Source organism: Pipistrellus hanaki (assembly GCF_964339955.1).
Source record: "Pipistrellus hanaki genome assembly, chromosome: 17".
NCBI classification, from domain to species: Eukaryota; Metazoa; Chordata; class Mammalia; order Chiroptera; family Vespertilionidae; genus Pipistrellus; species Pipistrellus hanaki.
In genome coordinates, this window is record NC_140519.1 from 18,489,283 (window position 1) to 18,502,480 (window position 13,198).

Below are 13,198 nucleotides of genomic sequence, written 5' to 3' on the forward strand. Positions count from 1 at the left end.
CATGGCATGACTAAAAAACATAAAAGAATTTCACACTAAGTCATTATTTAATGCTAGTACCCAATTAAGTATAGAAATGGGATAATAACAAAACATTAAGATTAAAATATGTTGCTAAATTCCCTGAACAAGAACTCTATAATAATAAAAGTGTAATATGCTAATTAAACTGGACAGCCAAACAACCTTCTGAACATCCTTCTGGACAACTTTCTGGACAAAGCTGGGGCTGTGAAGGCTGAGGTAAACTGCCGCAGCTGTAAGGGCCAAGAGCCGAGCTCCTTGCACAAATTTCATGCGTCAGGCCTCTAATAATAAAATATGCATATATCTTACCATCTGGCCAATTAGAGTATTGGTTTTCTGCATATTTTTCCTTGAAGATGAATCCATATCAACGAAAGACCAAAAACTGCACTGAATGGGAAAGGTGGTTTGTTGATTGGTATCATCCCCAAACTTCTTTCCTGGGATGTATACTGTAATGCTTCTGCTTTCCATAACTAAGTCAAAAGACATTACCCATTTATTAAGTTCATTTTGGTCTATATATGTACAAATCAATAAAAAACATTGTTATATAGTATAGATACAAGCAAATTAGATTGTTTTGCATTATTATACAGATAGTTGTATAATAATGTTCATAACATTATTCACAATAGTCCCAAATTAACAACAGCCCAAGTGTCCATCACAGTTGAATACATTTTTAAAAAATTATATATGGCCCTAGCTGGTTTGGCTCAGTGGATAGAGCATTTGCCTGCGGACTGAAAGGTCCCAGATTCTATTCCTGACAAGAGCACATGCCTGGGTTGTGGGCTCGATCCCCAGTGGGGGGACTTGCCGGAGGCAGCCAATCCATGATTCTTTCTCATCATGGATGTTTCTCTCTTCCTCTTCCTTACTCTCTGAAATCAATAAAAATATATTTTAAAAAATTGTAAGGTGACCAGACGTCCCACTTTTGGCGGGACAGTCCCAATTTTGAACAATTTGTCCCATGTTCTGTGGCGTTTTAAAAAAGTCCCGATTTTTTGAAAGATTCTTTTAAATCTTTTGGACTTTTTTAAAATGCCGTGGGACGCGGAACAAATTGTTCAAAAATCAGGACTGTCCCGCCAAAAGCAGGACGTCCAGTCAGCTTAATGTATAGCCCTAGCCGGTTTGGGTCAATGGATAGAGCATCAGCCCATTAATTGAAGGGTCCAAGATTTGATTCTGGTCAAGGGCACATACCTTGGTTGCAGGTTCCCTGGTCCTGATTGGGGTGTACGCAGAGGGCAACCAATCGATATGTCTCTCACATCGATATCTCTCTTTGTCTCTCCCTCTCCTTTCTACTCTCTCTAAAAATCAATGGAGCCCTAGCTCAGTGGATAGAGCATCGGCCTGTGAACTGAAGGGTACTGGGTTTGATTCCAGTTGAGGGCACATGCCCCAGATGCAGGCTCAGTCCCCAGTGGAAGACATGCAGGAGGCAGCCAAACAATGATTCTCTTTCATCATTGATGTTTCTATCTCTCTCTTTCTCTCCCTTCCTCTCTGAAATCAATAAAAATATATATTTTTAAAATCAATGGAAAAATATCCTTGGGTGAGGATTAACAACAAATATATATCTCCTTAGGTGAGGATTAACAAAAATAAATGATACACCACAGCCAGGTGGGCTTCATTCTAGGTATGCAAAGCTGGTTCAACATTTGAAAATCAAGTAATGTAATTCATAATATCAACAGGCTAAAGAAGAAAAATCAAATTATTACATCAATTGATGTGGAAAAGTATTTGATAAAATCCAACTCTCATTCATTAAAAACCAATTCTCAATAGATTAGGAATAGAGGGAACTCCTTCAACTTGAAAGAGAACATCTACAAAAAACTATTGCAGGTATCATAGTTAGATTTCCCATCATATTTGGTGAGAAACAAAGCTTTCTTGCTAAGACCAGGAACAAGACAAAGGTGTCCCTTCTTACTACTGCTTTTCAATATCATATTATAAGTCCTACCTAATGCAATCAGATAAGAAAAGGAAATAAATCTGTTTCAATACAAACTGTGAGCAAAGGCATTTGCTCATTAAAATTTTCTATTTTTATTTATAAAGATTAAATGAAAACTGCCACTTAGTATAATTCTCAGTGTCTAAAACAAGTATAATACACTCTTAACTGTTAAGTAACTACTTGACAATGATGAGACTATAAGTTAAACAGGTGAAAATTAATTTGAAAAAAATGTTTACCTGCCGAAACCAGTTTGGCTCAGTGGTAGAGCGTCGGTCTGCAGACTGAAAGGTCCCAAGTTTGATTCCGGTCAAGGGCATGTACATTGGTTGCGGGCACAACCGCGGTTAGGGGGTGTGCAAGAGGCAGCTGGTTGATGTTTCTCTCTCATCGACGTTTCTAGCTCTCTATCTCTCACCCTTCCTCTCTGTAAAAAGTCAATAAAATATATTAAAAAAAGAAAAAAAGAAAAAAATGTTTACCTGATTGAAGCTGTTCAAGTTTATCTTTTTTGTATGAAGACAAGTCTCCTATAAAGCAGATACCACCTTTAGCTAACAAAGCACTGCCAGCTTGAATGCTAACCGCACCAGTTCCATAATTATTCCTGAATAGAGTAGGAAAAATTTCAGTAGAGACTGGATGACGTATACCACGGGGCACGAGGTTTATACTATAATTCAAAAGCCTAGGGAAAAATAAATTATTCATTACTATTATTTAATATTTGGTTTTCAGAAATCATAATGTGTAACAGCTACACAATCAAATTTAACTTGATTTCAGAGAGGAAGGGAGAGAAAGAAACAGAAACATCAATGATGAGAGAGAATCATTGATTGGCTGCCTCCAGCGGAAACCCAGGTATATGCCCTGACCCAAAATCGAACTGTGATCTCCCACACTGGCTGGGTTCGAAGGCCCTCTTTTCCTCTGACTTTACAGTGAGCTAAAAGGAACCCTGCCTTGGCTAACTTCTGTAACTGAGGCCTTTACTTCCCAATGAGCTAACAACAGCTCTGATTTGACTCACTTCTAGGGAACCAAAGCAGGGCACCACCTAGGCTCTCCCACTGTGTCTTCTATCCCAAAACCTTCCTTTGTTTCACTGTCCCCAACTTTAATAAACGTACTGTCAAAATCACTTGGAGTAGTGTTGTGAAATCTTTCCTACACTAAGTAAATATATACTATACAGGCTGGTCTGAAGCAGACCTGCTCCAGGCTGGTCCCTGTCAGGTAACAAAATGATTTATACCCAATTCAATATTATAACTAGTTTATATCCAGTTCAATGGCACCAAAGCAATTCAACAGTGGGAGAAAAGTCTTTCCAAAAAAAATGGTATATAAAAATTAGAGAAATATAGAGCAAAAACATTAACCTTGACTCCTACCTCAAACCATATACAAAAATTAATTTGCAATAGATAACAGACCTAATGTAAGAATAAAAACTAGCTCCAGCCAGTGTGGCTCAGTTGGTTGGGTGTCCTCCCTTGCACCAAAAGGGTGAGAGCTTGATCCCTAGTAAGGTGCATGCTAGGAGGCAGCCAATTGATGGCACAGGTGTTTCTCTTTCGCCCTGTCCCTTCCTCTCTCTGTAAAAGTCAAAGTATTCTACAATGCTTCTAGAAGAAAACATAAAATAATATAATCATGAGCTTGGGGTTGCAAACACTTTTTAAACAGAACCGACAAAACATAAACAATAAGAAAGTAATAAATTTGATTTCATCAAAACTAAAAAGTCTGTTTATCAAAGATATTTAAGTTTTAGACTGGGAGAAACAGTTCACGATACACACATAAGACAAAGGAAGCAGATCCAAAACAACCCAATTTAAAAGTGAGCAAAGAACTTGAACAGAAACTTCCTCACTTGATCTTAGCCAAAAGGCCGAGAAGAGATGAACAGACACTTCGTAAAAGTATATAAGACTAGCCAATACGCACATGAAAAAGAACTCAATCAGTAGTCGTCAGGGAAAGGCAAATTAGAATTATAATGAGATACTATTTCATATCCATTAGAATGGTTAAATTGAGAAAGACTGACAACACCAGAGAAGAAGGGAAAGGGAGAGATAGGAACATCAAAGATGAGATTCAGTGATAAGAATAGGAACAACTGTAACCTTACATTGTACAAACACTTTAGAAAAATGGCACTGTCTTATAAAGGTAAATATACATCTATCTTATAACACAGCATTTCCACTCTTTAGTATTTATCAAAAATAATGAAAACACATGTCCATAGAAAGACTTGTGCAAGAATGATTACAGCAGCTTTAATCATTATAATAAAACATGCAAAACCTAAATCTACACCACCAGAAGACTGAATAAGCAAATTCTGGTATAGTCATATAATGGAACCAATAAAAACAATAAACTGTTATACACACAATTGGGTCAATATCAAAAACATGTTGAGTGAAAGAGACTAGACACAAAAGTATGCACTGTATGATTTTACTTATATGAAGTTCAAGAACAAGAAATTAATCTATTGTGATAGGAATCACCTATGGATATAGGCACTGTGGAAGGAGTGAAAGAACTTTCTGAGGTGATGGAAATGTTCTATATCTAACTGTGGTGATGGCTATAGGAGTATATGTATTTGTCAAAATTCATCAAATTGTATATTTAAGATCTGATTATTTCACTATATATAAATGTTACCTAAAAACACAATAAAACAAACAAACAAAAAAAACAAATCTCTTACACAGCCTCAAATGCCACAGGAAAAGTCAAAGGTTAATGACAAAAGGAAAAGAGACAAAGGCTTTAATTTATAAGAGGTATCACCAATCAGTAAGAAATAAACCACTTGCTCTAGCCTGTTTCTGCAGACCGAAAGGTCCCAGATTCAATTTTGGTCAAGGGCACATACCTTGGTTGCAGGCTCATCCCAGCCCTGGCCCTGGTTGGGGCTTGTGCAGGAGGCAACCAATCGAAGTGTTTCTCTCACATCAATATTCCTCTCTGTCTTTCCCTATCTCTTCCATGCTCTCTAAAAATCAAAATAAAATTAGATATGATTTGTGAAGATTTGAAAAAAATTAAGTCCTTAAAAAAAAAAAGCAATAAAAACTTAATAGAAAAGTGAAAAATGGTCAAGGAGTTTCATAGAAAAATAATAGTAGGATTCGACAAGCTCTAAATGATGCTGAAATTTATTTCTAATTAAATAAATGCAAATTAAAATTAAATTTGTGCAATCTGTAGCAGTTAGCACCATATTTATATTGCAATTTAATTTCAGTAAAAACAATTTGAAGTTTTTATTTGAATTTTAAAAAAATATGTTTTTAAAATTGATTTCAGAGACAAAGGGAGAGGGAGAGAGAGAAAGATCAATGATGACAGAATCATTGATTGGCTACCTCCTACACACCCCACATTGGGGATCAAGCCTGCAACCCAGGCATGTGCCCTCCTGGTTCATAGGTTGATGCTCAACCACTGAGCAACACCAGCGAGGCTCTTTTAATTTTAAATTCATTCTATAGATTTCTTCTTTATAATGGTATATAAGATATTAATATAAAAAACATATTCCTAGCTTTCTGAATATTTAAGTAACTTTTAAAAAGGTGTACTTGTTAGTGAGGAGCCCCAAGTAAAGGCTTATTCCAATGTTAGAGTGATACTCCCAAAACAGTAATTTGGGCACTTTTGGAAGCCTTATTTGGGTATAGTGAGTCAGTATTACTGAGCGGAATATTAAAGAAAAATAAGAAAATTGCTTGTTGGCTCTCAGAGGGAAGATTATTTAAAAAAATAAAAACAAAGTTCAAAAGCAGAACACTAAGGCAGGGAATGTGGGAGGAAGGAAGCCTGAGAATGATGCATTTATTTGTAAAGGTTTGAATGGGGAAATAGATTGAAACTTTAAATGGTTAGATTCTTAAAACATTGAAAGCAAATACCCCAATTCATATTTTAAAAGTTTTAAACTTCATTGGTAACTATTTTAATATATTATTATATTATATACCATTATAAATTTTTGCCCAGGTAAGTCCTAAATATTTATCTTATAATAATGCTCCTGGAAAAGATTTATGCAAATCTGTGATAAAAAAAAAAAAGATTTATGCTACCAATTTATTATGTAAAAAAATTCATGTTACATATTTTACCTATCTACAAGTAGAGTATCACTTGTTATAATTAAAATATCCAGGCAATCTTCCAGTTCCTTGTTAGAGTCTCTTGTCTGAACTAGACTCATCAGCAAACAGAGCTTGAGAAAATTGTAAGTCCCGGGAGGAACAATGTGTGATGCAAAGACATTGGCAAGTATTGCTGTGAACTTCCAGCATGAGCTGGAAATCAGAGAGAGGAGACATCTGAAATTGTCGCTAATTCCTGAAGGAACTGAAAGTAAATAACATGTTTAAAAGGGCTTTAAAACAAGAAAATGACATTATGTCTACTTTTATTTATCTGAAATATTATCATCAGATTATAGTTATTTTAATGATGCCATATTAAAATTCTTATAGATAATATGATTGGAGGTCTCTCTGGTCTATCATTTCTATTCCAGGAAAGGAAGTAGACACCCCAAGTGTCCCCATAGATTGGTAGCAGGGCGCAAGCAAATTCTTCATTCCTTTCAAGACCTATCTGGGCAAAGCCAGATCACAGGGCTTCTGTATGATAGTGTTTGCTTCTGTACTTCTATTTTTTACTATAAAACAGAATGGGAAATATTTAACTGTTGCTGTTAAAGGGGCAGATTTATACTCTCTAGTATTTTGAAAGCATTATACTATATGGTAACAGTATAGACCTCCACTTCCTCACTCTGTCCAACTCCTGAAAGTTGGACAAGATCAGTGATTTAATTGAATTGGTCAGTTTTAGAAGAATAACTGTGCATGTGTAACCTAGTCACTTTCTCCTTCTCTTGGGCTATGTGCGAACCATGCCAGAGTCACAGAATAGCCAAGGCTAATTAGAGTGTGGAGGCCTTGTTGATAGTATGTTGGATGGCCAAGGCCACTCTACACATGGGAACCTTAATCAGAATGTTCAAGACTAAGATACCATATGCAGGTGCGAGGCCACAGCGATCTCACGGCACACTGTGTATGTGCGCCTTTCTGTAGCCAAAATGATTGATGTAACTGTTGACTAGAGGCCTCTTTTGTCTAAATGATATAATGCATGTTAACCAGCCAGTCACAGTGTACTGGGAGAAGCTGAGGCAGGCTCAGAGATGTAGCTCCTATGTGTGCAGGAAAGCCTGGAGAGGTTGGGGAAGCTGCTGAGGCAGAGAGCTCAGGTGCCCTGGTGAGTCTAGGGGCAGCGTGCAGCTGCTCAAATAACCGTGGGTACAGAGATTGATGCTTTGTGAGAAAGATGTATTTGGTTTATCACCAGTGTGTCGCTACCTATATGGGACTTTGCTGTGAAGGACTGTTTTGTCTGATGGCTATATGGCCACTGGCTTCTATACGAAAGACTCATTCTTATACACCCACAGCTTCTCATGGCTTCTCCATCTAACACCTGGTGTCTAAGAAGGTCCAGTCCCTGTCAGAGGGTTTGGCCCCAACAGTTAGTGCAATGGGCAGGGCTTGAGAAGGAACCTGCCCCCACAGTTGGCATAGTCAAGCAGAATTTAGAATATATGAACTCAGAGTACCTGTGCTGAACTGTGTTCTAGCTGTGCTCTGACAGGCTACCATCACAGAGCAATTATTTCTTTTACTTACCCCTGACCATGGACCAAGGAAGGCTGCCTTAGTGTAGCATTTACCACATTTGAGTGGTTAAATTTGCCTAATTTCAGAGTTCAGCATGAGAAAGCATTCTTTTCCACCTACATATAAGTCATGTTCTGCTACTAAATCAATAAATCTTGAAACACCTTACAGCAGAAAACATTTAAAAGATCACTAAAATGTCTACTGAGCATTAATGCCTTTCTTTCTTTAACATTTTAATTTTGTTAAGAAACTTTCTCTTCAAGATAAGCAGAGGTATCTAGAATCAACTTGCATTTAAAGTCTACTTAGGCCTCTATTATTGCAGATGGACAATAATATCAAGGGATTCTTCAAAAAATCTAACTCTTAAAAATTTAACTAACTCTTGCTGCATTTAAATATTTGTGTGCCAAGTTAAAAGAGTAGGTCTCACCGAGACCCGTTTGGCTTAGTGGATAGAGCATCAGCCTGCGGACTGAAAGGTCCCGGGTTCGATTCCGGTCAAGGGCATGTACCTTGGTTGCGGGCACATCCCAGTGGGGGTGGTGTAAGAGGCAGCTGATCGATGATTCTCTCTCATCGTTGTTTCTAACTCTCTATCCCTCTCTCTTCCTCTCTGTAAAACAAAAAATCAATAAAATATATTAAAAAAAAAAAAGAGTAGGTCTGCTCTCCACTTTTGTTTACCTAATGCTTAATTATATTGAAGTTGTTAAAGAAATTATCAGTAAGAAAGCTGATATTTTGGCCCCCATCTGTCTTTCTCTTTTGTCTTATATTTCAATTGGTTCAGAACTCAAATGAGGAAAAGGATGATATTTTATTGGGCTCTCTTTCTCAGATCACAGTGTAAGATCAAGTTAAGGCTAGAAAATAAATGTTAGGGTAGAAAAACCTTTTGACTAATCTCTAATTCTTGGTACCCTGAAATATTTTTCTCATTGCTAATTATAAAAAAAAATAAAAAAGCAAAATAAGATTTATCTAAAAAAAAAAAAAAAGCAAAATAAGATTTATCTAAAAAAAAAATTTCTTATGGGAAAAGTTCTACATTATCCCATTTTATCTCCTTCATAGCATTTATTATCTGAAATTGTCTTATTGATTAGTTTACAGGTTTCCTGTCTACCATCGATTTCTTAACTGTCCTATCACAACTATATCCCTAGTGCTTAGAAGAGTGCCCAGCACACAGGCAGCCAATACTTATTTCATAAACAAATGGATTTAAATTTAAATATTTGTTAATATATAATACTACATTTTCCTTACCTTTTGGATTGCAAAAAGTGATGCTGTTTGCCTCTATACAGACAGAAGTTTGTAAACTTTTTACACAGGTTGGAATTCCAATAATTTTATACTCATTTCCAATACTCATTTTATTCACCAATTCATCTAAAATTATTAAACACAAAAGAAAATATGTATTCACTAAAGGAAACACGTACATGATCATATGGTTCAAAGATCTAGAACTAGTAACAATTTAGTAGTTGAATTAGTTGGAAAATATTTATTATTGTTTAGTATAATATCCATACAGAGTGGCATTAATTATGCAAATTTAGGCAATTTTATTGCTGATAAATTTTGACACTTATAGGCAATGATGAATTAACTTCAAGAAGCATGATACATAGTAACTAGGTAGTCTCTTATATATGGTCAAAAGGAACAACAAGATCATTCTACTTAAGACAAAATACTTTAATGTTAAATGACAAGAAATGTTAATAAAAATGACCTTATAATACTTTAAGTAGGGGAGAAAATAATTTTAAAAGGTATTATTACTGTCTATAATATAGGCAAGGTACTTTTTTATACATTACCTAACTGTAAAGTGTAAGATTGATATTGTTATCCCCACTTCATATATGAAGAAACTAAAAGGTTAAGTGCCTTGCACAAAGCTAAAGTCATTCTTCTTAAAGGATAGAGTTCTAAAATTACCAAAACTGAAATTCACATCTAGGTCTGCCTATCTCCAAAGTCTACCCTCTTGCATTATACTAGATTCCTCTTTCACACCTACATACTGGGCAAAATTTTTGCAAAAGTTCAAAAAAGTTATTAAAAAAAAACCACAGAAACTTGATCTTCCATTATATAGTTAGAAGTTGGGTAGCTGTAAAGATAGGAAAGACAGGTTTATAAGGCAAAACAAGGGTTAACTTCTCTCGGTGAGGAAGATCAGATAGTGGTCATCATTTTTTATATCTCTCTCTCTCTCTCTCTCTCTCTCTTTCTCTCTCTCTCTCTCTCTCTCTCTCTCTCTCTCTCTCTCTCTTTCTCTCTCTCTCTCTCTCTCTCTCTCTCTGAGTTCCAGAGAACATACTGGTATACCCTGTATACCTAGAAGAGAAAACTCAGGCCCAAGAACTGAGAAAATAAAAACCTAAATCAACCAATCAAACTATCGGGTCTAGTAATAATTAATGTCGTTTTTAAACATTCGTTTAAAATCTTGCTTGGCATTGACTTGTATTGACATAACCTTTAAACACGTGGTATCTACAGAACGTGTGAAGTGCAATTAACAAGTTTTGCTTGAAAAAGTTTGTGTTTGGTTTGGTTTTTGTTGCAAAACTAGGGCTAAGAAGATGGCGGATGAAGAGCATATTCGGCACTGCATGCTTTACGAGTTCCAATTAGGAAGAAAAGCAAGTGAGGCTGCAAAAAACATCTGTAGTGCTCTTGGTCAAGATGCAGTTAGCGCCAGAAAATGCCAGCGTTGGTTTGAGAAATTTCGCGAGGGAAATTTTTCGTTAGATGACAAGAGTGGTCGAGGCCGTGTGTCCAATTTTGATCAAGAAGCTCTTCAAGCTCTTTTGGTGCAAAATCCTCAAATTACCCAACAAGAGCTTGCGACAACTTTAAATTGTTCACAAAAAACAATTTCCAATCAATTGCGTGCACTTGGCAAAGTCCAAAAGTTTGGAAAATGGGTTCCTCATGAGTTGACCGACAACAACCGTAATCAAAGAGTCACAATTTGCAGTTTGCTCCTCTCTTGTCAAAACTGTTTGCCGTTTTTAGAGCAAATTGTTACCGGAGATGAAGAATGGGTGCTGTATGTTAATTTGAAAAGGCGGCCTCAATAGTTGGACAAAAATGAGGCTCCGCAGCCCACGCCAAAACCTGACTTGCATGCGAAAAAAGTGATGTTGTGTGTTTGGTGGAATTTTAAAGGAATTCTTCATTATGAACTTTTACCATCTAACCAAACCATTACAAGTGCAGTGTATAGTGCCCAATTGGAAAGATTAGCCCAAGCTTTAAGAGAAAAAGAACCCGCGCTGATTAATCGGAAGGGCGTAATTCTTCACCACGATAACGCACGACTGCATACTGCAAGAATCACTGCTGAAAAACCGCCAGTTGGAATGGGAAGTTCTCCCTCAACCTGCATATTCTCCTGATATTGCCCCTTCCGATTACCATTTGTTTTGTTCTTTACAAAACTTTCTTCTTGGAAAAAAATTTAATAATGAAGAATGCCTCAAAAATGCATTGACCGAATTTTTTGCATCAAAATCACAAGAATTTTACAACAGAGGGATTAAAATGCTTCCTGAGCATTGGGCACAAGTTGTAGAAAACAAGGGCAACTATATTGTTGATTAAATTTTGTTGTATTGTTTAAATAAATTCGATTTAAAAAAGTATTAGAAAACGACATTAATTATTACTAGACCTAATAGCAACAACTAAATGATACAGAATGAACTGCAAAGGAAGAATAAAATGAATAGTTTTTCAACTGTGTTATGGAATCTTAGAGTTTGATGGATGTGTTCTGAAATCAAGGAAAGGTCAAGAGGAAGGCAAGGAGTCTGGGAAGTGATTATCTCTTCTGATTTGAACCCCAAAAGGTCAAATTTTATTCATGTAATTTTAAAAAATTTATTTGGGTTCTATGTAAGAGTTTATTTGAAGAAAGAGTTTTCTACTAAAATATAAGTTGGATAGCCACTTATATTTATATATTGTAATATATGGGTATATTATAATAGAATGAAGTGTTATAAGCATATATTTTGAAACTGTAATGCCTGAGTTTGAATCACAGCTGTGTCATGTACTAGCTGTATGACCTTATGTACAGCAAAAAACCAAAGTCCCTACCCTCATGAAGCCTATATTCTGAAATAATAACTCCAATATTTACATAGGACACACACACAGAATAATGGGAGATCATTCCCATAAATAATCATAACCTTGAGCTTAGTATAGTGCTTGAGACATAGCAAGTCCTAATATCTTTTTAAGTGAATGTTATATAACTAAATGAATAATTGACACAAAGCTAAATATGACTCTTTAAAACACTCAAGAATAAGATGACCTATCATTTTTAATCTATAGCAGTCTCCCCTTGTCTGTGCGGTACACATTCCAAGATCCCCCAGGGGATGCCTAGAAGTACAGACAATACCAAACCCTATATATACTGTTTTTTCCTATATATACATAACTATGATAAAGTTTAATTTATGAATTATTCACAGCAAGAGATTAATAATACTACTAATAAAATAGAACAATTATAACAATATAAGAAAAGTTAACTGAATGTAAAATAAGGGTTACTTACTTGAACACAAGCACTGTGATACCTTGACAGTTGATATGATAACCTAAATGGCAACTAAGTGACAAACAGGCAGGGAGCATGTACAACATGGAGACACTGGACAAAGGGTTGATTCACCTCCCAGGAGATTTCATCATGCTACTCAGAATGGTGTGCAATTTAAAACTTATGAATTGTTTATTTCTGGAATTTTCCATTTAATATTTTCAGACATGGTTGACCATAGGTAACTGAAACCATGGAAAGTGAAACCATGGATAAAGGGGGATAACTGTGTAGAAGTACCATTCATAAAATAAAAGTGTAAGTAACTCAATTATGTATTTTATATATCTTTAGCAGACTGCTTTTAGTTCAAAGATAACTTACCTCTTAGGAAAATTGTAAAAGATTGAAACCTAAAAGGCTGGTTATTAGAATGTCCTTGAAAAGCATGAAGTGCCTTTGCAGTAATTATTTCAACTATCTGTTTATCTTAACACAAAGAGCAAAAAAAAGAAAAAAGAAAAAAAAGAATGTTATTAGAATATGTATTTAACTTAATTTCCATATTAAAATATTAGACACAACATTTAAAATTACAAATGTAAAAGCATTTTTACCACCAAGCACTCTAAATTTTCTGTCTTCTTGAAGTGAAGAAGAACACAGATTGCACAAAAAGTCATTTCTTACTGTTGCAGATTCGGTAGCACCAGGAGCATGCACTCTTATATACTGAAATCCTGAAAAGAAGGAACAGAAGTAAGCTAAATTTGCTTTTGGATTTAGCTATCCATTTTCAGTCCTTTAAAATTAATCTAATTCAAAGTATAATTAATTCAATTTTGTGTGTGAGTTCAG

The 13,198-nt window shown here is 35.6% G+C and overlaps 1 protein-coding gene across 3 annotated transcripts in view; it reads right to left on the bottom strand.

The window, feature by feature from the left end:
- MCMDC2 (minichromosome maintenance domain containing 2) overlaps nt 1-13,198 on the bottom strand; it is a 32,866-nt gene that overhangs the window by 13,140 nt on the left and 6,528 nt on the right. For all 3 annotated transcript variants that reach the window (XM_084864369.1, XM_084864370.1, XM_084864371.1), the window contains 6 exons: nt 12,958-13,080; nt 12,725-12,829; nt 9,025-9,150; nt 6,175-6,412; nt 2,500-2,705; nt 337-503 (listed from right to left, as the gene is read on the bottom strand). In XM_084864369.1, the coding sequence (XP_084720495.1) occupies nt 337-503; nt 2,500-2,705; nt 6,175-6,412; nt 9,025-9,150; nt 12,725-12,829; nt 12,958-13,080 (965 nt within the window). The remainder of the gene's footprint in view (nt 1-336; nt 504-2,499; nt 2,706-6,174; nt 6,413-9,024; nt 9,151-12,724; nt 12,830-12,957; nt 13,081-13,198) is intronic.